The following is a 27,179-nucleotide window of genomic DNA, read 5'->3' as shown; positions in this document are numbered from 1 at the left end:
TGTCTCACTAGTGACTTCGAGGGTTGAACCCAGAAGACAGCAAGAGGCTTTTTGACAAGTGACTTGTTTTCGGGGTTTTTTTGAATAACGTTTAGTAAATCAGGGATGATTATTTCCACTGCAGTAGTAACGTACAGTCTAGGGGTTTTGTCCGTTTTAGTGCTGAACGCAGCATTTTCTCCTTTCCCAATTTCTGCTGTAGGTGCCCCAACAAAGACAAAGATTAAGGGTCTATCAAAGCTGTTGCCACCCTAGTATGTAGACTGCATGCATTGACTTTTATGTGTTTGCATCAGATATGCTCATCAGTTCATAAGACTGATTATTGTGGGTCAGTGGAACAATAAATCCAATTTTGGGATTCATGATACTTGACTAAAAGAGTGTTTTTTGAAAGATTATAAAATAGTTCTATGGCATGCATTTATATAATTTCATTACACAAAGTGCTTCTCCAGTGTAAGCTCTCCCCTACTGGGTCAAGTTGACCAAATGCTTTCCCCATTGCTGTAAGTAAACTTCCTGCAACAGGGGTTTATGGTGGATTGACCCTGGCTTGTGCAGCTTCAGTGGAGACTTACAGTGCCACTCAGGAATGTTTTGAGAAGAGAGCTTTCTGGCTTTGGCCTAGCAAAATTTCTTTTTTTTTAGTGTGCTCCTACCTGATTTTCAGACAGCCAAAACTCACCTTTGTTATCAAGTCTAATGTTCATTTTATCTTTATCCACCAGACCTCTTCTGTTCTCCCCATCTGCTCACTGTGCTTGGTCCCAGTGATAAGGTAAGCATTTAATCACGGATGCTAATCCATTAGCTTTTTAGAAAAATTGCAGTTATCTCACTGGGCAGAAAGAGAAGAATCTCTGAACTAATTTACCTAGTTTTGCTGAACTCCCTGTGGAAACTTAATCCCATCTTCCTTTGTTAGATTTTAGCTAGAAAAAATGCAGTGCTGGGGCTGCTCTCCCCCAAGTCCTTGTCTTCTTTTTTCACAGAATAATGGCAGGGAGAAATGGTAGTACTTGCCCCACTGCAAAGTGGTTTACCTTCTACCTTGCAAAGAATTTAGTAACCTTGCTCTCTGCTGGACAGTTGAATCCCAGAGCCCAGAGGACAGAGTCCATGCATTGCATTCTGTTGCTGTTGCTTCTTCTTTCAGTTTCAGGTTGACTTCCTCCACCACCTCTGTCTTCATGGACACAGATAGAGGGGTAGATGTTCTGCACGTGCCTGAATTGTGCTTGAAAAGCATTAAACTGCGAACTTCAGGCACTCATAAAAAGTGCATTCATGACAGCACAGTGCACACATTTGGCTGCAAAACCCACTCAAGAAGCTGGGTAAATTCTTAAAGCAGTTAAATACTCATTACTTGAACACATTCAGCTATGTTCTACCTGAGTTAAAACCACAGAAGGTAAGAGGCAACCACTGTGAATCAAGGGCTTGGTAACGTGAGCCTGTAAGAAGCAAAATACCTAAACACTTTTTGGAAACCACTCATAACTGCAGGAAGCCTTCAGCAGTAACAAAAATTTTTTTTTTGCTCTTGTTGAAACTTGCTAATGTGCATTTCCAGCTCCTGTTTGCAAGAATGGAAACCAGTTTTAGCAAACAAATAGAAGAGCCTTGCTGTGCTTTCTGCAAGGCATCAAATGAATAGGAGGGCAGAAAGGGTGACACTGTCCTTGGGCCCCAAAGCACAGGCTACACCTGTGGGCTGTATTTCACACAGCAACAGCTACTCAGACCTGGGCCACTACATCAGACTGGTGAGTACTGGCCACTGCTGAGCAGAACAGGTGAATAGAACTATCAGGAAGGAAACATTACATGTCATTTATGGGACTACACTCAAAATGTTTGAATAGCTTTTTATCGACAAATCCTAAACAATGCAAATGCAAAACAAGTATCTCACAGTGTGCTTTTATTATTTTTTCACAATAGAAACTAGACAGACATGGAAAGTTTAATGGCAGCATGTTCTTATAACATTTTAAAGACAACAACATAATCATATTAAATGATGATAAACTGACAAACTACATTACCATACATACATCATCCAAAGGTACTAGATAAACAATATCTGCTTATGTACATTTATGCTGGTGATAATTAAAATTCAAATATTCAGAAGAAAAAGAAAAAAACCCGCTATTTAAATTATAAAAATATATAGTTTTTGTGTGGAACTCTTAATGCTGTATTACTTTTTGAAGATAATTTCACTGTGTGATGAAGCTGCATTAATTTAGTATAGAAGTGTGATTTAAACCAAATACAGATTAAATTAGCTCTTTTGTCTTCCTCATATTTAGACTTGTTGGAAAGAGAGATAGGAATGAAAAATAAAGCTGGGATTTTGCAGTGAGAAAAAATTTTTATACCCATAAATTAAAATATGTATAATTTTTCATATAGTACTGAGCCATAAGCTCATAATAGAAATGAACAATTTTGCTAGTTTGTTCAGAGATGGAGAGCAGAAAAAGAAGAAAGGCTTTAAACATGCTAGCTCATTATACTTTTAATCAATAGGTTTGTGAAGTGAAGTGCAGGTGCACAGCTAAGCAGTGTTATGCTTCAGGGTCAAAGCATGCAGTCCAGACTCTCGCTGCCTCAGCTGGGGAGACTGCGTGGACTGGGGGGACTGGGACTGTGCTCTTTGAACTGCATCACTTTTGTGTTGCCTTTGCACATCTGGTTTCAGACTTCTGTTCTCACTATTGTTCCTTTTTAGTGCAAAACTACTCAGGCTATATAATCCCCAATAACAACAGCAAACCAATGAACTTTTATAGACTAGATAATTTTACAATAATTTACACATAATTTTGTAATCACAAGTTTTTAGTAATCATAGCCATGTAGTGCACACATTTGTCGCTGCTTTTAGTTAACAATTATGTTCTGACCATCCTGGGTAAACTCCTGCAACATACGAAACTGAAGATTTTCTTACATACCAATGTCATTCTCCGTATCTTCCAGCTCCCTTTCTCATCTGTATAGTCTCTGTTACCTCCACAGCCCCATTAGTCCTTTGGTGGATCCAGTGCTTGTTCCATTAAGAAATATCCTCTGTATCACCTCTGAGTTCAGAATACTTGCAGAATTTTTTCATCTGTTCCTAAGTTACTGATTTATGACAGGTCTCAGGTGATCCTACGGAATATTTTTTCAGAAGCAAAATACTTTCATTATTTTCTTAAAAAATGGAGTGAAAAATATTTAAGGACACCTAAGTTGAATATAGCAAAATCCAGTACTTCTCTTCAATACCTATACATTTTCTGTTTTAAAAAACCGCCTTCAGCATTAACAAAGTTCTGTAGTGAAAAATAATTGAATTTGGGGTCTTTGTAAGCTTTTTCTCTGCCCTTATATCATCCTTTTTCAATGGAAAGGATGAAAAATAAACAAATTCCAGGTAACACTCATCTTTAACTAGGGAGATACTTCAGTGATCTCTCTATTTCCCTCCACTTCTTGACCTCTTCCTTCCTTTTTGACCTCTGATTCTCCACACTTAAACACTTCAGAAGTATCCCTCTTTTAAATTTTTTTTTTCTTTACAATTTGGATATGGTGAGAATGGTCAGATGTCTGTGCCTACATAGTGACAGAGGATGGGTTTTCACTGAAGCATAGTCTTTGAGCATGGAAGTCTGTAAGGCATTTTGTGGAAAAAAAAATCTTACATGGAAGTGTAATGAAGAGTAGAAAAGACAGGAATTATTGCAAAAGAAATGCAAGAGTGAGAAGAGAGGATTTTATTTAAGAGGTTCAAGCTTTTATATACATTCAAAGTTTCTAATATGTTTTCTTAATAAATGTATGATCAACTATCATAATACCTAATGCAGCCACGATATTGTACTATTCTGCAGTCAGGATGGGAAAACTCCATTAGCTCTTTAATAAAATAAAATCATCAACAGTCATCATGACTCTTCTTTTTGCCTGGTACTAACAAATACACTGGGAAGTCCAGTGAGTAGACACAACAGAACACAAAATCCTCAGTATTTATTTAATTGTGTATCATGTGTCATTTTCATATTATTTGTAAAGCAGCTTTAAAAAACTTTAGCCATTGGAAGGTATTAAAAACAGAAACCCCATTCAAATTATCCTGGTATTATAGCAGCACAGGAATTGGTATTTTTACTACTTTTGACAATGTAAACCTTTAATAAAATAAACAATATTGAAACAATTTGAGGTCTAATAGTTCATAAACTTTAATGGGCATATGGGCACAAATTGAAACGAAGACTAGATTGTGAAATGAAACATAAGCTCAATACCAGCCAATTCCAGTTGTGCAATTGGCTGCAGACAAATTCAGTTTGTAAGCTGAGAAAAAAAAAAAAGCCCACACTCAATCCACGATACTCCTCAGTTCCTCTGATTTGAAATATTTTTCATAAAAACCCTACATGAGCATGCCCACTTCTTACAGAAGCACTCTGAAAGCACTGCAGGTAGTTTTTGTTTGATGGTGGGATTTTTCTTTTTCCTTTTCCTTTAATGAAGTATAGTTCACATTTTTGTGTTCTTAGAAATATTTCCTTTCTACATTTCTATAAAATTAAGTAATTTCAAATCTGAAATGTAAGCTCACTCCATCTTTGCTCATACAAAGTGTAGGTGCCACGACTAAATAGCAGTAAAAATGCTGAGATGTACAACTCTTAAAAAAACCAAACATAAAAGCAGCTTTGAAGACACAACATCAACTACAGCCTTAACATTGAACATATTACATTCCCGAGTTACTGGAGATATTTTGCATATAATGCCACAAAGTTATTCAGCTGAAATCTTGAGGTTGGAGCTACAGTTTATTCACTGTATGTTTTTCACCCTTTGAGCACTTATGTATTGTACGGTACATTTTATCCAGAGCTTTGCAAACTTTCCTTTTACATCTGGACGTCCATTTACCCACTAATCCCAGATTTCAAAAGTTCCATAGAAAAAATAGAAGCGCAGGACTTAAAACATTTGAAGATGGACATTTCCATGCCTCAGAGCAGGCCCTGAGACTCGACACTTCAGAGTCTTCGGTTTCCGGGGGACTCTTGGCCCCCGTCAAGCTCATGGAAAGCCCTGCTTTAAAAGGCATTGACACATCTGGTTTCAGAACACAGGTCTGTTTATAAAACTGTATTATGTACTCTGCATTAATTTTACTTGCGGTGCATTTTGTAACAGGAGCAGATGACTTCACACCTCCCACTCCCCCTTTTCCTTCAGCCTATTTTCACTTGAGATGACAGTAGGCACCTGCACAAGCGAGGTGTCAAAGAGTCTCTGTCCAGAGAGGATTTTGAGTTTCTTCATCATCTTTTCTTCTGTAGACAGTCTTAGGAAATTGTTAGCATGAAATAATTTTGAGCGCGAGGGGCAGGATGATAAATCTCACTTTCCTTTCCTGTTATGAAAATGAACTTGATTTTGGTGTCCAGTTTGATAAACAAGGATAGTCAGAGCTAATCTGTAACTTAGCTGAGGTCTGCTTTTTGCCAAATAAAATTAAGATATTTTTCAACTTTCCGGGATTTAGAGACCACATCTAATTGGTTTCAAACCCCCGGAGGAACTCTGTAAGTAAGCAGGATTAGTTGCAGATATGAGCCCACTAAAGTGGGACACAGGTCAGGTTTTCAGACTCCAGCTCTGCTCTGTTGAAGCAGGCACTTAAGGTCTCCTGATGTTTCCGTGTCAGTAGCCACAAAAAACATTTTGCTGCTGAGAAAATCATTGGAACAGCAATCTCTTGCAAGCCCCAAAGATTTAACTTCACACTTCTATTAAAAAAAACCAGTTGACATGTGTGGGTATTGTGACTATGATGTGATGGCACAGCTGGCAACTTGAAAACACATGTTTAAAAGGCATAGGCAATCATATTTCCAACTGTTCTCCTGTAGGGATAGCCAAGTGTCCTTCAAGAAGCTTCTTTCTTGACTCCACATATGTACCATGTTGAATTGTTTACTACGTCAGTTCTTGCCAGCAGGACAGGGTGAGGACTTTGTTCATGCTGACCTTGTCTTTCAGATCCCTCCTGGAAAATGCTAGAAAATTCAACACCATTTGGCAGTTTTTAGCAGCTCAAGTAACTGCCCTTGTAAGTGTAAGCAGGTAGGTCTTTGTCAGTATATTTGCTCTTCAGAGATAAAATAATCCAGCCAGCGGCATTAATTAAAAAAAAAGAACGTAAAATACTCTGGGGCTCATTAAAGTTAAGAATAACAACGTGATGTGATGACAGATACAGCTTGCTGAGGTTCTGAAAATAGCAGGTTAAAATGTAAATATCTTTTAATAAATAATTTTCCGGCAATGTAAAAATAAATGATATTTCCTTTGGCAGTAATAGCTGATTTAATCTTTCGCTGGGAAGTTGCTTTGCTCATAAAATATTGTGCTACAGAAAAAAAAATATTATTTTGTTGTTTTGAAAGACTTTTGTAATCCACAATAAACTGGGTGACTCTACTTATGTCCGAGATAAGCGCCAAGAGTGATGCAAGCTCCCACCAGAACCAGACTCAGGATAGTCTTCAGAGAGATCCAGGAGAAATCGAACAAAGGCCTCATACTGTTGCCATACAACTCCACAAAGGCATCCTAGAAAAATGAGAAAAGGAGTATCAGAATTGCAGTCACTGTTTTTTTTTGGGGAAGGGGGGATGGGGAAATGAAGGCAATTTCTTCACTCTCAGTCGTCAACCAGCAATCCCGCTGGCACAAGAAGACCACACAAACCTATGAAAATAGTGATTTGGGAGCTCAGTTTTTCATGCTTAAAAAAAAGTTCTCCTGCCTATTTCTTTACAAATATTGCTGAAACTACTTATAAGTGGCTGCTGCTTTAGGCATGCCCAGTCTAACAGAAAAGACAGAAGCAGTATTTTTAAATATAAGTTACCACTATTTTGGGTCCTAAATGTTGTCTGTACAAACATACACAAAGGAAGTAGATGAACTTTCATTCTCCAAATCTTTCATTTCCACTGGACATGGGGCATCTATATTGCAGGTCAGCTTCATTGAAAACAACGCAGTATTTGTTTGGTTCCCTTGGGATGGGCTCAGAAGACTTTGTATAGTAGCCACAGATGTTTCTTCCATATGAACTGAAGGTGTTAGGGTTGTGTTACACCTATGATAATCTTTCACAAGTGTCATCAAAAAGGGTGATGCCGTGGTCATATGCTCCAGGAAAACCTGGTCATGCACGTAGGCACCAAATGGAAAGGCTGTTTAAGTAGCAAAGATAAAGTTTTTGTGACTCATAAATACAGTGGGATTTGACCGGGCTAATGATTGGATTGGTCATACTCTGCACGTAGTGCCTTTCTTTCAGGCTGCAATTCCTAACAAGCATGACGCTTCAGAGCATTCCTGAGAGACAGATAAATCATACTGTATGGCACAAAAGCAGTAAATAGCCAAGCTGAATGACTAAAAATGTGACAAAACTGATAGCATCATCATTTATGGCAACTCTTTTACTGTGCAGCCAATTAAGGTCTGCTCCCAAGCTATTGAAATAAACCCATGAAACAGCTATCTAACATGATGGCTTTTGTCTCTACTTTTATTACCCTAGACTTCCCAATTTTGGTAGAAGTTAACATTCTCTATTAAAGTCATAGTGCCTTTAGCTGTTTTGCAATGTTATTATGCTAGGAGGTAACCTGCCTTCTAAAAATGCATATATTGTTATGGCTTACAGCAGGAATTGAGGAGAGAAAGGTGTCCATTATTGATGTAAACCTTCCAACTGAGTTAATGATAATCAAATTCTGTAGTTAAATTAGCTTCCCTCATCAGGCATCTCTAGTTGTTATCAGAATAGGAGCATTTGTGGTTTTACCACGAGAGGGCGTCAGGTTTTTAATATTTTGCCTTCTATTCACTAGATGTTGAGTGATATTCAAATAAATAACAGATATTTACTTCCAAAATAAGTTATTATATTAAGTAATGTTGGTGCATGTTGGAGGTCAGAGTGGATGTAAGTAGGTAAGACTTGGTAACGGAACAGCCACAGGCTTTGGCCAACTGAGTGACGTGAAAACACGTCTGCCTCTTGCTATTTCTCAATGCTTGTTCCTCTAGGCAATAATTTTCCAACTTGGGTTTCCAAAGGTATATTCTTAAGCGAAAGCAGCTTAACCTTTTGTGGGGAGGATGGAATGTTTTAATGCAAACTCTTCATTTCAGAGAGAAATTGGCAACTTTTGCTTAGCTGCCTGTTTTTTGACATAGACATTTGCAAACTCTGGCCTTAATATTCTGCTGTGCTGTTGCAGAGCTGAAAAAGCACACTCAGTTTGCTGTGCAGCTCTTTGGAAAGCTGCTTTTATTTCTCCTTAAGGCTATGAAGTAACACAATATCCTAAAATGTTACAGACTGGGCTAAATCCTGTTGTCGCCAGTACAGACTCACTGTCTTCCACAGGAGCCTTGTCTGTATAAGGAGTGCAAGATCAGGCCTTATAAAAATACAACAAGGGTAAAGTTCAACACTTGGTGATATTATTATGGGTGGAAAAGAGAGGAAATGAAAAAAAACCCCTCATGGAAATGCAAGTCGTGAAAACATTTTAACGTTAAGGTTTTCATGGTTTCTTTCTGTGGGGAAGGTCTCACTTCTGTATATTCATGACGGTAGATGCATACCCAGTATCAATATCAAAATGGGCAGATTTTGTGCCTCCCTTCTATCCCAGTTCAGGAACATTCCTCCCAGTTTTTCTGTGAGACCATTTCCAATGATTCCATAGAGCTCCTGGTATTGAGTATGGAGATGGACGGAGGGGAACAGTAAAACTTGGATACAAGACAAAAATATGGCATAACCTATGGCTCAAAAGAGGAATGTTAACAAAAAATGTGCAGCATGCAGTACTTTTTTGTCTGAGATTATTACAACAATAACACGAACCCAACCTAATGGTGTCTGCACTATATATTACAAGTAGCTCTTTATGATCGTTCCCCCTCCCCTTCTCAAACATCCTGATTAGGCCTATTTCCGAAGCTTGTTTGAACAGCCTGTCACTATTTGTTTAAGTTTCAAACCTGTTTTAAATAAACACATGTCCATTTTATGTACTAAAACAAGGGGGGTGGGAGGAGGGAAGTATGACCTGTTGCTGAAAACTATTTTAGCACAAAGAGAACCTTAAACAGAATCTTAACTGTTTCATAAGGTTTTGTCTTCTGTAAAGCCATGTATTTGTCACTGGATTTTTGTCACCTAAACTGCTCTGTTTAAAATAAGAGAATCTCAGCTAAAATAAATAAGATTAGGAAAACTGTTTGAAACACTTGATGTCCTTTGAAAAGCACTCTTTATAATGAAAGCAAGGGTCCCCTTGGCAAATAGACCGAGGCAAGTTCTGGCTTGGTCAACCTTTTTGGAAGTCTTACACAATTGGAAAGAAAATCATTGCAGACCTTGCTTTTAAGACCTTCAAAATTTAATGGGAAGTTATATCCTGGATGTAAAATTGTATCAGGGCTGTTAAAAATTATATGGAAAAGAACTCTTCATTCAGCTCTGTAAGTTTTTAAAAAGTCATTTCTTAAGAAGCTTTTATTAAGTCAAATCAGTCCATTGCTGGTTTACTGTGAAACTTGGTGTTGACTGTTTCCATGAAGCAAGAAAGGTGGCAACGGGGAAGGGAATGATGCTCTGCCTAAGCTCCTCTTAAGAACCAAAGCACCTGAGATGCCTGCTTCTCCTACCTGTGCTTGATTTGAAGCCAGGAGGGTTGCCCCAAGGAGGACTGCCCCATACTGCCTTCTTGCCCACTGGACTATATATAGGGAGGACAGAGCATGTTCCTGGCTAGAGTTCCTGGGATTTGCAGGGAGCCCAGGACAGAAGTGGAGTTTGTCACTCTGGGAGGATTAGGAGGCGTAATAGTGCACTGAGTCAGGGCAGTCTCAAAACAAAGAGATCACACTATCCTGCTCTTCCGCTGGCCCAAATTCGGCAGCTCTGATCCAAGAAACAAAAGTCATCTTTAATTACACGGGCATTCTTTGCTTGTGGAATGAGCCAAGTTTGTTCAGCCTCAGTCCTTTTGCAGTTCAGCCTGCACCCTGGCCCGAGAGGCAAGGCACAGCTCCTCGGTCACAGAGGAGGACGTACTGCCCACAGGCTGAGCCCAGAGAAGCATTACAGATCTGACGGCTCCTTACTGAAAATCTGGAGGGAGAAGGCAATTTCTGACTGAGGGGGCGGCAGGGAGAGCAAACATGAGGAAGTAAACGCTTCCTTTTTCTACCTGAATCAAACAGCTGGTGAGGAAGTGACTTTATTTCCCTCGTTATCATTGGGTTGGCAGGATATCCTCTTGAGCCACATTGTATTGAATGAAGAGCCAGTGAGACTTCCATTTTACTGAACGGGAATTGCCTCGCAGCTATTTTACACTGCCCTCTCTGTGACTCCAAAACAAACAAACAAACACACGCTAGCTCCCGGCTTTTGAAGAAACTCGCACAGGTCTGAACAAGGCCACTTTGCCACCCAGTACGGGGCAGGAGAGGGAATGGCATACACTCTGATGCCAAGGTTTAGCAGCTGAATGACTTTTCCCTCACCCCTGCCTCCACACGAATGACATAAATTCTCATAAAAGCTTTTGTTCCCGCATGGTAACTCATTTCAGAAAGAGTTTGGGGAGGGAGGGAGGGGGCGGACAGAGCTGGTTAAATCGTCCCATGTTTTCTATGCAGTGAAACCTCATTAAAATGTCATCTTGCAGCTAACGAGCAAAGTTCTTGGAACACAAGAAGTAGACAAATGTGTAGCTGTTCTTTTCCCAAAGAGTTTATGGGTCTTTTATGCAAGACTAAGTCGTGAGTACATGCAAATAAAGGGCAGCTCAGCCCTTGGCTGTGTTGTGCCGAGGTGTGGCATTTCACAAGGTCCGTATCTTTAGAGAGGCCGATATCTTTTTACACCTGGGAGTGCCGACATGCTGGTAGTCCTGCCAGGTGCACATTATCAAATTATAATGGGAAGGAAAAGAAGGTGTCGCCACACAAACCCTGCTGATCATGGAAAAAGAACCGGCCTAGTGAGTGGCTTTGGCATGTGAGCCCCTGAACCGATTCCTATTTGGGTTTTTTTTTCTTTCCCCCTTCACCTTTGCTTGTGGTAGAAATGGGTCTGTTTTGGAGACATGGTTCACTGGTGAACACAGCAGTGCTAGGTTAACGGTTGGACTCAATGATGTTAGAGTCTTGTCCAGTCTGCTATGGTTCTATGATTCTGTTTTGAATTCTGTGTTTCTGCAAGCCCTGACACAGTCTTAGGTCTGCAGCTGATGTGTTAGATGCTGGCTGCATATACTTTTGTTTCTCCAGTGGTGTCTGAGGTTTCCGACTTTGGACAAAACTGGTTTTCATCACAGTAGTCTTGCCTAACTTTGTTCCTTGTCCTTACTATCTATTTGTATAAATTTCTGCATTGGTGAGCCTGTGATTTTGCAGGTCCTAGTCTCGCCAGGCACTCACTGTAAGGCTGTGTGAACTGGCATCAGTGGAAATATTATTTGCATGACTTACTAAACATGTCACTCAGATGGAGACATCTAAGGAGCAAGTGGTTAGGTTTGCTCATGAGAAGTGATGCATATGCTTAGAAATACATAAATGTGAGTGGTTATCGTAATGGAATGACTACTCTCCCTGTCTGTGCTCCTAAAGAGTGACCCTGCTGGCAGGCAGATTTCCTCCAGACCCCTGCGAGACGAAGGGTAAATCCAGGCTTTGAGGAATAGTCAAGCCACCTCTTTAAACACAGGATTTGTAAGGTGTTGATCATTCAGCTTGGATGGAAATCCATCCGGTGCTCAGACTAGGCCACATTCTTGTCAAACCAAGTCAGCATGAGAACTGTTTCAGTAATTTAGTCTTGGCGTCTCTACTTAATTCATTTAGATGTGGTTCTGCAATATGCAAAAGCCCAGACCTTGTTCTCTTATTCCTGGAAAGGCCCACGCTATAAAATGAGATATTTCTGGCATCAGGATAACAGCTGTAATGTCACTGCAGCAGCTAGCTGGTGGTATTTGATGGGTGCCACTTCTGAGGGAGCACTATTAGCAATTATGAGAAAAAGAAGGCAAGAAGGCTTCTGGAAAAAATACTGTGTTCTAACAACATGGTCAAAGCTGCTCTATTTGATGCTTCACAATTTTCAGATCTTTTGTGGTTGATAATCCTACTCAAAGAATTTGCTGGTTCATATAGTTTTATTTTCTGAAGGTATCTTACTTAAATAGAGTGCTAGAAACTGTTCTACCTAGAAAACAAATGTGTCCCAACACATGAATGTCAGTTGCACTAAGACCAACTCATTAGTGGGCCACATTCTTCCCCAATTTATCAAACCCATTCTAAAGAGTTTACATTCACACACAACAGTAAATTTAGTGGCACCCATTTATGGATTTGTGAATCACTCTGAAGGAGAGAGCAAGTGTCACAGACCTGCTGGGGAGACTCATCTCACCCTGTAACATCACTCTTACACCTGCATCTTCCGAAAAGAGGCTGGATGCATTAAGACCCCTGTCAAATCTTCAGAATGGCTTTAAAAAAATAATGACAAAATGGGCTTGAATGTCAACACAGGCCTGTTTTTCTCTAAATCTTGCTTAAAATCTCTGTCTTGCTTGTAACTGGCTTTCAATATGAGTGCCCTTATATTGCAAATAGCCCAGCTAATTTAAAAGAGCATCTCTGAAGATTTGTCTACAGTGGGTCCTGCACTGACAGTAGAGGGAAATGTGAACACATCCCCCATTATATTCCCTGCCTGCTCCAGCTGCCCGTGCTGCTCTTGGGCTGCCGCAGAAGAGTTAAATCATGTAACTGCCTGGGAAACGGGAAATGAAAGTAGCTGCTTGTAGAAGTGCTCAGAGTGCTGTGGCACAGTGTTTGTCCTCAGGGCCACGGAGGCTTTCATTTAACAAGCACATCCAGCGGTGCCGGCCTCAAGGCACAGGTATGAGCGGAGGCAGAGAGAGGACAGCAAGGTGGCGAAGCTGTCAGCTTGGGGAGGGACCTGGCTCAGGGTGGCCTTGGCCAGAAAGGGCTGAGTGCACGTGTGAACCAGATGGGTGAAATCCAACTGGTCTGAGCAGGTTGTCCCATTGACTGCACCACGAGGGACCAGTCATGCGTTTTTCTGCTGCTTATTTTAACATCCCTCAGGGATATGTTCCATCTCATGTTTGTTATTTCAACACTCAGTTCTGATCCAAACCCCTTTGGCTTGACAACCTCGTGCTCAGCGTTGAGCAAGAGTAGCACAGAGCTGGAGCGGTGGCCTGGCTGTTCCATGGTGCTCCGTGGCGCTCCATGGTGCTCCAGCAGCACCAGGCCATGTGGAAGTGCCACCCATTCCTCGTGTGACTTGAAGCAGGCACTCTTTTTTTTTCTAAATCTTGTGACAAGCAACTGATTTACAGGGCCAGTGAGACAACACAGCTAACATTACGCTAAAGTAACCTCATGATAAATCTGCAATTTAATGAGTAAGTGCAAAAGAAGGCTATGCTGTAGACTTCAATGGACAGTTACATTTCTACCACCAGCCACCTGGAAAATATGAATTTGCCCATGTGTTTTCTTTGGCAGCCTAGACCTCATTAGCAGCTCAGACCATTTCTGCTCACCTGGAAAAGCCTTACTCGAGGCAGAGAAGAGGCAGCATTTTTTGGTCATTGGTGTCTTTTGCCATTTCCTAAGTCAGCCCTCCCACCAGGAGCTGTGGGAGGCAGACAGGTCCTGGCAGTCTGATGGAACACTGAAAATTCTCCCCTTCCAATGTGGCGCACATGAGAATGGGGCCTCTTGGTGTCTTGCTCCATGTTCTCATCAATTCACAGCTAAGTGATAATGGGAAATTAAAATAAGGGGAAGTTCCAGGTCTGCATCTGCTCAGAAGAGATTGTTTTTAATTGGGTGCCTCCCCCTCCCACTTTTTGTCCTTTCTGCCCTGTTCGCTTGAGCAAAAACGTTGAGACCTGGGAGAGAAATGGAGGGTGAAGGAGCAGGGAAAGGAATGAGCAGAGTCTGTGTAGACTGAGGCAAGTAGAAATTTGGACAAAATTAATTAAGTGGGACAGGTGAAAACTGTTGTCAAAAGAGGTGAACTTTTAAGCCAAGACAGCTTTATGCGTTGCCTTGCCTTATGGACAGGGGGCTCGTAGGTTAAGGTAGACTGATAAATCTTTGATTTTTGGGTTCATCCAGAAAGTCCTTTGGCAAATGTTATCAGGTAAGAGCTAACAGGGACCACATGAAAAAAAAGGACCAGTTAGAGTGTAAAAATACAAACCAAGTCACAAGCAGACTAAAGGACTTTGTTTTGTTATTCAAAACAGCTCAAATTCATTTGCATACACAGTTGTAATTCATTAACTGTGACCCTTAGATTTATTTAAATGCCACCCTGCAAAACCAAAATATGAAGACCTAATAAAAGGCAAACCATCTCTGCCTCTCGATCCTCAAATCCAACACCAAAACATGTAACAGGCATCCTGCAGGAGAACTGGGATCTTCTCCCATCCAAAGGCAAGTACCACCAGGATGCTGGAAAGCAACACACCTTCTATCCATATGTATACTTTAATTCTTCTGTAACAAGAAATAACGTGTTGATGATATAAGGAAGGGCACAAATTCTGTGTGTTTCCTTTCAGCAGGAAGCTTTAAAACGGAAAAATATTAGACACTGGTGGCAGAAGAAAAAGTGCTATTCTTTAAGTACTTCAGGGGGTTTGCTGGTGTCACTGTTCTGGCCGTATTCCTCGATGGAAACATGGCTTATACCAGCTGCAGGAGTCTGCCAGCATGGTTGAATTACCTCCCAAACCATGTGAGTTAAACTGGCAAAAGGACTCCTCTCTGGTCTAAGTCGGCGCAAGTCTACATAGTGGGGAAGGGAATCATGCCAAAATAGTTATCTTTGTAGGCTAGGGATGTGATTTTTTCCCCATGAGATAGTTGTGCTGGCCAGACTTTGTCATGTAGACCCTAGGAACTTTTATTTGCAAAATAAGACTGTAATTTATTTTAACCAGATGTTCAGCACTGATCTGTGTCTGTGCATTCACAGCACACTCCAAGTAATTTTTACTGTGAAAGACATATACCTTGGACACTGGTAAGATTTAAAAAACATAACGCTGAAACTTTAGGACTGTGGTGGGTTTTCCTTTCCTTTTGTTGGTAATGGGTAGTCCCCAATGAAGTAAGCTGGTGTTCTGGGTGTTGAGTTTTGCTCCTATCAATCAGATTCCCCACAGGTCCTGTATGGCAAAAGTCTCAGCTCTCCCAAGTATCAGAAATTCACATCAATTGCTGGAGCAAGTCATGCAGTTCCTCACAACCTAATGGTTGCTGGGAGAATAGAGTGAGAGCTGAAATGACCTAGGATCTCTCTTTTCTCAATAAAAAGCAGGAGGTATGAGTGCCAGTCCTCTGAATAAACAGATCCCTCTTTGTTTTCTTTCATGCCTGGTGTTCTTGAGGGGAGGCAGGGGCTGGTTCTGCTACAGGACAGTGATCATCAGAGTGGTCACGTAGCTGTCACTGGAGCCTGATGTACCAACCACTATCAACAAGTTACACATACACATCCTTGGGAACAGCTGAAATACAGCTTAGCCTGCATTCCTATGGCCAGTCATTCAAAACAGAAACGAAAGGATTTAGCTAACTGCTGCTTTTTTTTTTTCATAAGCCTGCATGTCCTTGCAGATCATTCACAAAGGGCTGCACATTTATATTTCCTGTTGACATCCTTCGAAAGGCAGAATGCCAATGGAAATTGGATCTTTTAATCAACAATTTCTGTGGACAGCAAGTCGGATGAAAATTCATGAAGGATTGAATTCTATCATTGTGACCTTGAACTAAGAGCACAAGGAAAGAGAGCGCTGTTAACTTAGGCAGGAAAGATTGGTAATTACTTCACGTGTTGGTGTTTCCAAGTGAGGAGAAATTTCATGCAAAATTTCAGATACTCAAAGGAAAGAATATAAAACAAAATCAGGACTGTCAGCCAAGAAAAAAAGAAGCATCACCTATGAAATCAGCCTTGAAAGCTTCCCCAATTTCTAAAATAAGTAAGACCCCACAATCAAAATTGATATAAAGTCCTTCATAAATGTCATAATTTATTTTTTTAATACTTCTAAGAGCAGGTGGGACGACACAGCAGAGGAGAAGAGAGTGCGCACCTTGCACTCATCAAGCCACCTCAGGGGCAGGGATGGGGGTGCAAACGCAGGGGGTATATTAGAATAGTACTCCAGGCAGGCTGAATATTCCTGCTGTGAAACTAGCACAACCACTGCTCAGAGGCAGCTCCAGAATCCCTGTGCAGTGCCCTGCCATGTAGATGTGCCCTGAGGCACTACCAGAGAAAAAATGACGGATGCTGCTCCTGCTTACAGCATTGCCTTCCCCTTAGAGCAGTGTGAGCTGTGACTCTTGTGCCAGCAGCTGCTGCTGAAAGCCTGATCTCTCTTGCCCAGTCACTTCAACGTAGCCTCAAGAATTTCATTAATGCATTAATCTGCAATTAAAGAGCTGCCCTTGCTTAAGAGCCAGAGGAAGTGATTACAAGGGCTGAGGAATTCACGTGTGGTGGAAGGAGAGGCACTAGATCTGGAAGTAGGTACAGAAATCATCTAGAGGATGACCACAAATAACTCCTGTGTGCATTCACCTCACGCATCTGTCCCACTTTGGGTGATGTCCCATGCACATCTCGATGCTCTTTTCCTTGGAGTTCTGCCATTGCTGCCAAAAGAATTCTTCTCCCCCTAGATCTTCCATCACTGATATCTGCTGCTTCTACCCTTAAGTGGGAAGGCCCAAGGATGGTTTCCATCAGCTTTGCATCAATAGGGGCTTCCTGCCACAGTGGTAACTTGGCTGGCAATTTGTGGCCGGAATCCAATGTATTAAGTGCCATAAGCCCACCCAGGAGCCTTCAGAACCTCCTATAATTAACTGTTGCTGCTGTAAATTTAGACAAACCCAGGAAATCACATGCAAAATTCTGTCTGATTTGCTATCTAATCACCTTCTATCTAGGTTCTTATACCACACACATTGCTGTGGTATCTGAGCATCTTGGTGCCTGGATGCAAGTCAGATAAACCCTTTTCAAGCTAGCTAAGCTGCAGTCCTGACACTTCTACACTGTTTTGCAGCCAACTTTTGCTACGAGCAAACTGCAAAGAAGCTTCTTCAAAGATTCGCTGAACGTACCAGCTTCTCCTGTCTTCCTTTCCCAGTTAATGTAAGGTTGGGAAATTTGCCAAGCATCATGCTAAACTGAAAGAGACATTCAAATTTCAGTGAGTGCATGAGCCAAGGGAGCCCAGCCTGCCAGAATGTTATTGTAGTGTTCTTAAGAAGTTCTCGGCATTAAGACTTCATTTTGTTGTGTGCCTGTCTGTCTGGTTAGGAGATGCTCCACTGGAGACCAGAAAGTCATTGCTTCCTCAATATTAAATACAAGTGTCTCAGTCAGCTACAAACCATTTGTTAGCGTCAAACTTTTGAGTCAGTTTTGTTTCTTTTTCTTTTAAGATTGGAGGTGTTTGATCCTGCGGTTACCGTCACTTGAAACAAAACTTCTGCTTTCAAGAAGATTTTAGATATACCCTTTTCTGATGACCGTACAATCGAAGCGTGCACACAGACAGGGATCAGCAGACAAAAACGTGATGAAAAGAAGCTGTATTATTTCTGGATGAGAAATAATAGATATGGGTTTGATTGATTTAAGAACAAGTAAGGGAAGAGGAAAGTTCAGAACTTATCTACACTTTTAACAGTAAAGAAGCAATCTTCCCCCCAGGAGGAACCATTTATACTGATATCAAAGTGTATTCTGACTCATTAACTGAAATACGTTGTGCTGGTGGGAGACAGTTATATCAGCAAGATTTTGTCTACAGAAGGGTTTGCACCAGTATAACTTATATCCATAAAAAAAGTCAGATGCATCAGCACAGTAGAGTGCAAGCCAAGAATGAAGCATCAGGGAAAATTTGCAGACCAATGTTTTGGGCTATTTTACATATCTGTGTTGTAAAGGTTTCTGTATGTCCATAATAAGAGCAGTTAAAATACAAAGATCCTCAACCTCAATCTACAGCAACCCAAGCATCAAGAAACTAAAAGAAAACCAAAGCACCTTCCTTTTTTAGGCCATTTACTCCCATAGCTTTAGCCATAGAGTTGGGGGGAGGGGGTGAGGGAAAGAAGCTGAACTGAGCTGGTAATCACAGCATTAGGTTGATTTGACTATAAGAAAACTTTAATTTCAATGTTCCCCACGGGGTTTCTGGTATTTATTTCCTTATTTACTTCTTGAGCCTATTTAATACTTTGACCTGAAGGAAGAAGAATTTGTACAAGCAAGAAGATTAAAGGTTCAAATTAGTTAAAGATGAAACAAATCTATTGATTCATTAAAGGCCAGTGTCCTCAGTGTCGCCAGTGATACTATCATGTATTAAACTGTTAATATGCTTGAAGAAAAAAGACATTTTCAGCACAGGTTATAGATGGCTTTTGATTGGAAAAAAATACACTGCTGCTTTGCATCCTTTTTGCCTAATGTTTTCTGTCCCATCCAAATGGCCTTTCTACATATGTAAGAACCATGCAAGGGTCAGTGAGTCTCTTCTCATGCCTACCTGACCCTCTGTGTTGGTTTCAGTCTAATTTTGCCATCTGTGTTCACTCCAAAATTGTACCTCTGAACTTGCACTTCTTTCACATATGCTTTGTTCATGTACTCGCTTTCCTTCTGGTGCGTGTTTCTTCAGCCATTTCTTGTGTGATTCCTTCTTCCTCTGGCTGCTTAACCTTGCTTCCTTCATTACTTCTCTTTCCACTATTCACTTTCAGGCATTCAGTGCTGCCTTGCAGTTTCCACAAAGCATTTGTCCCTACACAAGTTATGCCTTTCCTTGATGGTATATTGCTTATTCCTGTCTGTGAAGCAGAAGTTAGTGGAGACAAACACGTGATTGTCATCGTGCCAGCTAATCATGCTAGAGCCATGGCCCCAGCAGGTTTTAACTGCAGCTGGCTGCCACAACGCTGAGTGTAGCCTAGGTGGATGCAATTGCCAAGTCACCACAGGCATTGTGCCAAAGGGACTCTTCAAGGTTGTGCTGTGACACAGCAGTAGCCTGCAGTGAAGACTGGCCCTGCCTAGTACTCGGCGATAGCCCAAGACCCAGTTTGTGTCTTTGAATAAACCCAAGTCGAGGTGGTGTTCCTCTAGAAGCAAGCAGGGGTCAAGTAGCAATGTTTAAAACAAGGTTTATTCCAACACCAGTTGTGTCAGGTTTGCTGTGAAGCTGACACAAAACCAGGCTCAGAAAGCAGGGATACCTGGGCACTGCACAGCTGTAGACCTGCATGCAGAAACCTCCTATGTGGAAGGTGTGGCACACCTGTATGAATTATCAAGGAGCTGGTAGTGGCTGAGCCATATGAGAAGTTCTCTGAAGGCTTTCATGCTCCCAGGAGGAGGAGCAGCTCATAAAGCTGTGTTTATTACTTCACCTCTGGCCAATTTTTAAGAGTAGATTTAAGAGGAGGAAGATGAAGTTGCTCTTTGTTGAATTTTTTACATGTTAAAATACATACTTATGTCACAGAGGTTAAAGAAAACAAAAGGAGCATCACCTTGAAGAGGTGAAAGTTTGATCCCTGAACTGCCATACCGAATTAGGTTTCTGGTACACCTAAGTGTTAGTACTCAGTGAGTTAGCAACCATCAGTTTGTGATTAATACCCTAATTAAGAGCAGTTTCTTCCTTCCGTCTCCAATTTTTCCAAGATAGTGTTGCGCCAAGTGTTAAGAAAATTGCTCTTCTAATTTGTGTGCCTTCTCATCTATTTGGCCAAGCTTAGGGGAGTAGCCCAAGTCCCCATTACCACAATTCTGTTAACAATTCTTTTGAGTTCAACAATGCTCATTCTGTTTCCTTTTCTTAAGCTGGATATTAGCAACAAAGACCTGCTAATGTCTTTACTTTTCAAAAGTTGTAAAAATGCTTTGGAATTTCTAGTTTAGCATTTATTTATTTGTCTTCAGAGATTCAGTTGCATAGCCCTTCCCACTTACAATTCAGTTAAATAATGTTCATGTTACCCTTCTATACAGCTGTATTTCCTCTGCCTCCGTGGCCCAGTCTTTCTTTCTTGAACAGTTTGTAGGTGGATAATGATGTTGTTCCACTACATTTCCCTACCACCCATTGCTATTAAAATCATCCTCCATGGCAAAATACTCTGATTGATTTTTGCTTTTAAGGTTGTTAAATTTGTCTAAATAGTTAATGCTATTCAACTCCTTTTTCTGATACCTTCCCAGTTTTCCTGAATTCCCTTTTATACATTTACCAAAATTACGACTCTCCAATGGTTGCAATTGGCATCATGTTCTCTGAATTCACAAGATGCAGCCATATATACAGATGTCTTTAATAGACATATCTGACTAATATGTTCCCCAGACGCTCATAACTTCTGGCTTATTTGCAGGATCTACTTCTGTTCTGGTCCTCTCCATTTTCTAGGCTCTCCTTTACTCAGTTACTCTATCTAACAAACTAAAACACCTTCTTGAACAGTCTGTTCTGGCCACACTGAGAACTGGCACAGATCTCACTGCTTCATCAGACTTGCATATGAAACTGGGAACGGCTGAGTCAAAGCCATTTGCCCTGTCTTGGACCAGAGTTTTCTGTCTAGCCAAATGATGTTACTTCCCAGACAGTTTCTCTTACTTACTGGTAAGAAAAGCTCATCCAGTGCCTCATGATATCCATTCTTTTGGCTGAAATTAAGAAGCTTGCTGAGCTCGTGTTCGTCATGACCATGTTCCTAGGGACAGCTGGGGGTGTTAGTCTCACCAGGCTCATTCTGACCATCTCTGATGGCAAAAGTCATCTTTAGTTGCAAAGAGTTGCACTGTTTGCCAGAGAAGGACGATCTGACCCTCCACTCTGCAGCCATCGGGAGACTGGCTTCTTAAAGCAAAGCCTTGGCCAGCACGTGTCTGAAAGCCACCCTTCCCCTCCCAGATGACCTTTCAGCTTCTGAGCTTCCTCAATTTGTCACAGCCATTTGTGGGGCTTCAGAACATTTGAAAGTAAAGAAGCAGAAGCTGTGTCAGATCAATGGTCCTTAAGGTAAGATATTTTAACCAGTTCCATACTCAAAGTAAGAGTTACTGTCTTTTTATCTACTTGTGTTAATAAAATGTTTGGCTTTTGGCTGGGCAAACAACTGCTAGTACTGTATAGCCTATGCAAGTTCTTTCTCATTGTCACTGTAATGTATCCCACTCACCTAAATCTTCAAAAAATACGCTTTCAAGTTAGATTCCTAAACACATGAGTAGACACCCAAGTAGACTGACTCTTGCAGTGGGGACCTCCTGCCTTGGTTGTCTGAAGTTAGGCAGGTGCCAATATTGGAAGTCTTGGGCCAGGAAATATACTATAAAGCTACAATTTGGATGGGGAGACACAGGAAACCAGTTAAAATTCCTGATCCCATGTCTAAAATTTTAATGCATTAATAATCATTGCATTGATAATAATTTAATTAAAGCTGTTGGGATTTAAGAAACATTTTCTGAAAATTGTGTTTGAATTTTCTGCACTCTTTATTTGACAGGAATCAGAGTAGAGCAATAAGACTCTAAGAATACAGAAAACTTTTCAATAGGGAGAGCACTGGAACAAGCCATTTGGGAATGTAGCCATCTAACTGAACAAGGAGTCAATGAGTGACAGACAGGGAGAGAGAACGTGCAGATGGAGATTTAGCACTCCCGGTCCTCATCATGCAAGAAATAGAGGGATTTCAATAACATAAGGAAGCACAGGAAATTCAAAGCTGGTAAGACAGCATTTTTGCATGCCATCCTCAATTAGACAATTTTATTATATAAAGTATTTAAATTAGATAATTGCTACAGAATGCTGAGACGTGAATTTAGTGAGCTTCAAAGAGTAAGCAAATACTTCTACAGTAAACAAAAGCTGTTAACAGTCCAAATAATAATAGTAATATTACTACAGTAATAGTAGTAGTAATAATAATGGTGGCAATAATAATAATAGTACTAATAGTTGTTATTATTATAATAATTATAATGGAAGGCTTTTTTTTGAAGGATTAAATCAATCTCTGATTTTTGGGATTAGTGTGAAGTCTTCAAAAGGACTATGCAAGACAGGGGGGAGGATGGGAGATGACACTATCCTAAATCCACCTCTTGTGGCATTTCTTTGCCTTCATTTGAAGCAGGTGGTGACCAACACAGGCACAGACACAGTCTGTGCTAGACTGATCATGATTCCAATAATGAAGGACAATTTTTAATAATTATGTATTAGCAGGGGATTTTTGTGTCCTTCAGTGTTTATAAAGACTTCCTGCTAATTTTTCTCATGTTCTTCTAACAAAAAGACTGTGATTGAGACAAAATTCACGGATTCCTAAAGTAAGATTTTTATAGAAATTTGAAAAAAACTGAGCAACATAGTACCTTTAACTTAAGAAAAAATTCCAGTATGTCTTTTTATCAGGAAAACTAATGGGATTATTTAATATTAAAGAAAAAAGCTGTAAGTTAAATGCAAGGCATAATAAAAGGTTGATAAAAGAAGTTCAAACCAGAATTTTAAAATGGGCGAGTTCCTTAATCTTAAAAGGAGCATTTTCATAAACTATTTAATGAAAACTAAAAAGTAAACAGAAAAAAATTAAATTTTGTTTATGTGCTTTATCCAAATCGAAGGAATAATAATTCAACATATAATGACAGCAACATAAAGGGAGGAGGCTGTATTTAAAAAAAAAAAAAGATAGCTCTGTTCTTTACTTAACTGAAAATAAAGCTAAAAACCTGGTAACACTACGGAATTTAACCATGTGCCAGGGTTTAAAATGCTGCTGTTTACGTAGGGCCACCTTCACTCCTTTGTCCAGCCACAGACACTGTGACGGGTCAGTCATGGGTTTTTAACTGAATTAATCACAGCAGGAGAGGACGCTCTTCCCGGCTGCTCTGAGCACCATCCCTGCATTCCTGCTCTGTTTGAGGCCGGAGTGAATGCTGGAAGAGGCCACAGACATCTGGCTGATGGTTCTGGGGCAGAGGGCCAGGCTGAGCACAGGCATCCTCATGGAAGGCCACCCGTAGGAGCAGGGACACTGTCTGTCTCCCTTGATGTGGTGGTGCTACAGAGGACAGCAAAATCACATCAGCCTGCAGGACTATCAGTCTTTGCTTCTTCTCTACTCTCCCTAGAGGACTCCTCAGTTTATTTTTATTTTTCAGCCTTCCTTGAATCTCTTTCATTTCCTCCCCTGCTTAATTATGCAGCACTACATTATATAATTTAGATAGAAGTACGTGAGCATTTTTAATGACATCAAGTCTTTTAAAACTGCTTCATGGAAGAGAATGCAGCTTGTACACCTGTAGCATGCCACGGGGTAATGCAGTAGTGTCTTTCTCACCATCAGCCGTGCTTCCCAAACTCCCCTCCCCCAAGTACTTTCACTCACCCCTTTTCAGACCACTAAGCAACCACTGCCAATCACCCTTCACGCCCCATCCCACCACTTTCACTCTCAGTCATTTGCCCACTGCCTGTGAATCTGTCAGGACGAACTTCACCAAACCATTACAGACACCCACCCCTTCTTAATCACCTCCTGAACCCTTTCATGCGGGCAGGGACATTCAGCAGTTGCTCAGCTACAGCTCTCAGTACTGTGGCCAATGCAGAAAACTCACAGAGGGAGAGAGGAGAGAACCAAGTGATACGGGCACTAGGTGGGAAATTCCTCAGCCAGAAGTTCAAGCAGGTATGACTGTCTCGGGGTGACTTGGAGAGTGCAGGAAACTCATCTGTTTGAAGCACTTCTGTAATGCAACAACTACACCCAGAGGCAGGTCTCCTTACTTTCAGTAATTACAATGATTGAGAATGAAACTCTTCCAGGTGATTCAGAGAAGCAGCCACCTAACGTGGCTATCATCCACACTGCCCTCTGAAAAAACCTCTCTTCCCCTCTGTTGAGCATATAGGGAAAGTCCTTGCCTACCTACCTGAACCAGAATCCCTCATTTAGTCTCTCTATCTCAGTGCAGCATCTGTGGGAGGAGGTAACAAAGTTCTTGTCTGGGGCCCATGGAGAAGTGTTCCTGGAAGGTAAGTGCTACAGCAGCTGCGGAGGATCACCCACAGTGGGAAATGACAAGTGCCTCTGCATGCGCTCAGAGCTGGGAAGTCCCCACAAAGGGGTTGTCCATGCTTGCTGAGATCAAGCACAGACACTCTTCTCTCTGTTTTTCTTGTAAAAAGGGTCATGGTATTTCCCTTTGGGAATTGTGTATTGTGGCAAGTCAATTTTCAGCTGTGTTTATCTTAAGTGGTTTTATATTCCTGCATTAGTTTGCTGTGGTAAAAGAAAATGCTATTTGCATATCACCTCGGTTTTTGAGTGGAAAATGACAAGAAGAAGAAGAAATTTCTCAACAACTCTTCATCCTGAACATTGCTTATCTTTTCTTTCAGCCTACTGTTGAATGAAGTACCATTTTGAGCTAAGGGAGGCACTATTTGACAGAACAAAAGATACCTCTCCACACCTGTCAAGTTCAAGAATATCTGGAAGGTACTATATTCAGATTTACTACCTTACAGAAATATTATGCAGAATCCAAAGATACTTTCCCTGTAAATAAATCCAACGGCTAAACACTGTTGATATACGTATATGTATATGAATATACATATGCATGTCACACATATATACGACAACACGTGTGTGTACGTATAATGCTGAACAGGCTGAAGAACTAGGCGAAAAATCAAGACCCATGCACAGAAACTAAATCTAGTATTCTGTTACTGTTTTCGCAGCTAATGACCATCCTCCAAAATAGTCTGGTTCATTAGTAAAGTCCACCACTGAGTGGTTACCGATGCAAAACATCCATCTTACACGTTGTAAAGGCTAAGTGCCAGAGCCTGCACTTCCTGTAAGCACCTGCTTCATCCACAGCCCTGAGGTGATCAGGTCCTTAACATCCTAAAGTGAACCTTCCCACAGTTCAAAGAAAGCACCTCCCAGCTGTGAAAAGGACCCCGGAGCTCAGCTTGTTGTGTTACCAGGGGTGTGGGGGTAGTATCTGCACAGAGACCAGGCAGACCCTGGAAGAGAACAGTCTGGACCATGCACTGAGGGTTTCAATTACGAGGTTCATTTAACCCAGAAAGCCTCCTGCTGCAGAAGGCCACAGATGTTTCGTTACTCTCCCTTGGTTCTTCCTATCTTGACAGACATCACAGAGACACCGTGCATAATAAGGGTTTATTCGAGTTTTCCGCTCGGGACTGTGCCCTGACCCCAGACCACTGGGGGTGGATGAGAAGAGCCGATCTCATCCTAGCTAGCAGATGCCTGTGTGAGATCTTAGAGTTCTTGTCCTTCACAAACACTTCTTAGTCCCGTCTATTGCCAATTAAATCTCCCTATTGTGATGCAAAGAATGATAGCAGCATTTTCTATGTCCACACACTGCCTAAACTGATAAAAATGCTCAGTATATGTTAAGAATATAAGTGTGCTCAGTGCATTCACAACACACAATAAGTGCACAATTCAATTAACTAATGCAATTCATATTTCATTAGGACAGAAGCTGTTTGTGACCTTAAACGGACAACAATTTCATGACGGCACTGCAGAATTTTAATTAGATAGGATAATAACAAAGACAAATGAAACAGAGGGAAAATGCACTGCCTGGCAGAATTGTTCCAAAGAACTTAAAAACAAAAGATGCAGTTGTTCTGCTAAGTTCTTCTCCTCCTTCCCCCTTACTAATGATGCAGAGAACAAAACATTATCGCCTTTCTTTGCCTTTCATTTGTAGAGAAGGCTGTCTCAGCATTGGTGGTATGAACCTGGTATGGTACCGAAAGGCGCAGGGAAGAGAAGTCCAAGGGCCTGATTTAGCTTTTGTTTATGGGTACCTAAGTGAAGAGCAGCTCCTCTAAGAAGAATCATTTTTGTATCAGTTTTTCAAATTTGTTTCAAAGGCATAAATATTGGGCCCTAAAATCATTTGTGAAGGAAAGTGGTAAACCAACCAACAACAGACATGATTAATAAAATTGTTAGCAATATTAGGACAAAATAACACATAAAATCACAGTATATACAGGACTGTGAATAAAGCAGAGAAGGATTCCAATATTAAGCTGTGATTGCTGTAATATTTCTTTGTGAACTACTCTTAAGAAAATGAGAAGAGATTAACAAGGTTAGTTATTACACTCCTGTAGTAATTTCATCCTTAATCGAAAGTATTACCATATATGCTGACCCCTATGTGAGAAAAACAGTTCCCTACAGTCTGTAATTCAGTTTCATTATTTTACTATATATTGCCAAAACTGTATCTCGTCTAACAGAAACATAAAAGGATGAGATCCTTCAGTTTTTAGATACTACATTTAAAGAGATGATAGAAGGATGAAACTATCAGATCAGAGTTCGCGGTCTGCAGAACAGGCTCCCCCTGCCCCCTCCTTCCCAGACTATGACTTATGTTTTAAAGATAAAACAGTAAATAAATTTTGTACAAAGATGGCCAGATTTTGTGTTAAAGGCAAGATGCTGAATAGGAAGCAGTTGGATGTGTAGCAAGATGTGTCTGTTTAATCAGGATATTTGTCGATCTGGGTCAGTAACAGGATGGTTGTTTGTCCCTGGCCAGTGGGTGGCAATGGCAGCAAATGGCTTATAGTAGACAAGGATTGATTTTGATAAACATGTCCAGATGGGTATGACTTAAATCAGTAAATATATTGCTTTGCATAAAGAGATATTTTAAAATTAATTTTAAACCAATGTTTGCATCGACAAGTCACTAGATCCTACATATACACTTTTAAAATAATATTTGAAGCAGGGGAATAATCAGTAAAGAAGAAGGAAAATAGCTTTGCCTTCTCTGATCGTAACACTGCCGATGCTTTATT

General features: G+C 40.8%; 1 protein-coding gene and 1 long non-coding RNA gene across 5 annotated transcripts in view; one reads left to right on the top strand and one right to left on the bottom strand.

Annotated features, from left to right (window-relative positions):
• LOC116447641 overlaps positions 1–27,179 on the top strand; it is a 45,552-nt gene that overhangs the window by 16,075 nt on the left and 2,298 nt on the right. For 2 of the 4 annotated variants that reach the window (XR_004241628.1, XR_004241627.1), the window contains exons 2-3: positions 732–781; positions 24,705–24,804. This is a non-coding gene — a long non-coding RNA (uncharacterized LOC116447641). Of the gene's footprint in view, positions 1–731; positions 782–16,533; positions 22,012–24,704; positions 24,805–27,179 lie in introns of those variants that run through there. The other 2 variants (XR_004241626.1, XR_004241625.1) reach the window with 2 other exon arrangements.
• Positions 1,914–27,179, bottom strand: part of BCL2 (BCL2 apoptosis regulator) — a 96,598-nt gene continuing 71,332 nt past the window's right edge. The window contains exon 2 of the mRNA XM_032117010.1: positions 1,914–6,648. Within this exon, the coding sequence (XP_031972901.1) occupies positions 6,514–6,648 (135 nt within the window). The 3' untranslated portion in view covers positions 1,914–6,513. The remainder of the gene's footprint in view (positions 6,649–27,179) is intronic.

Source organism: Corvus moneduloides, chromosome 1 (genome assembly GCF_009650955.1).
Source record: "Corvus moneduloides isolate bCorMon1 chromosome 1, bCorMon1.pri, whole genome shotgun sequence".
NCBI classification, from domain to species: domain Eukaryota; kingdom Metazoa; phylum Chordata; class Aves; order Passeriformes; family Corvidae; genus Corvus; species Corvus moneduloides.
The sequence above is the reverse complement of the archived record's forward strand: the minus strand, read 5'-3'. Positions and strand labels throughout refer to the sequence as shown.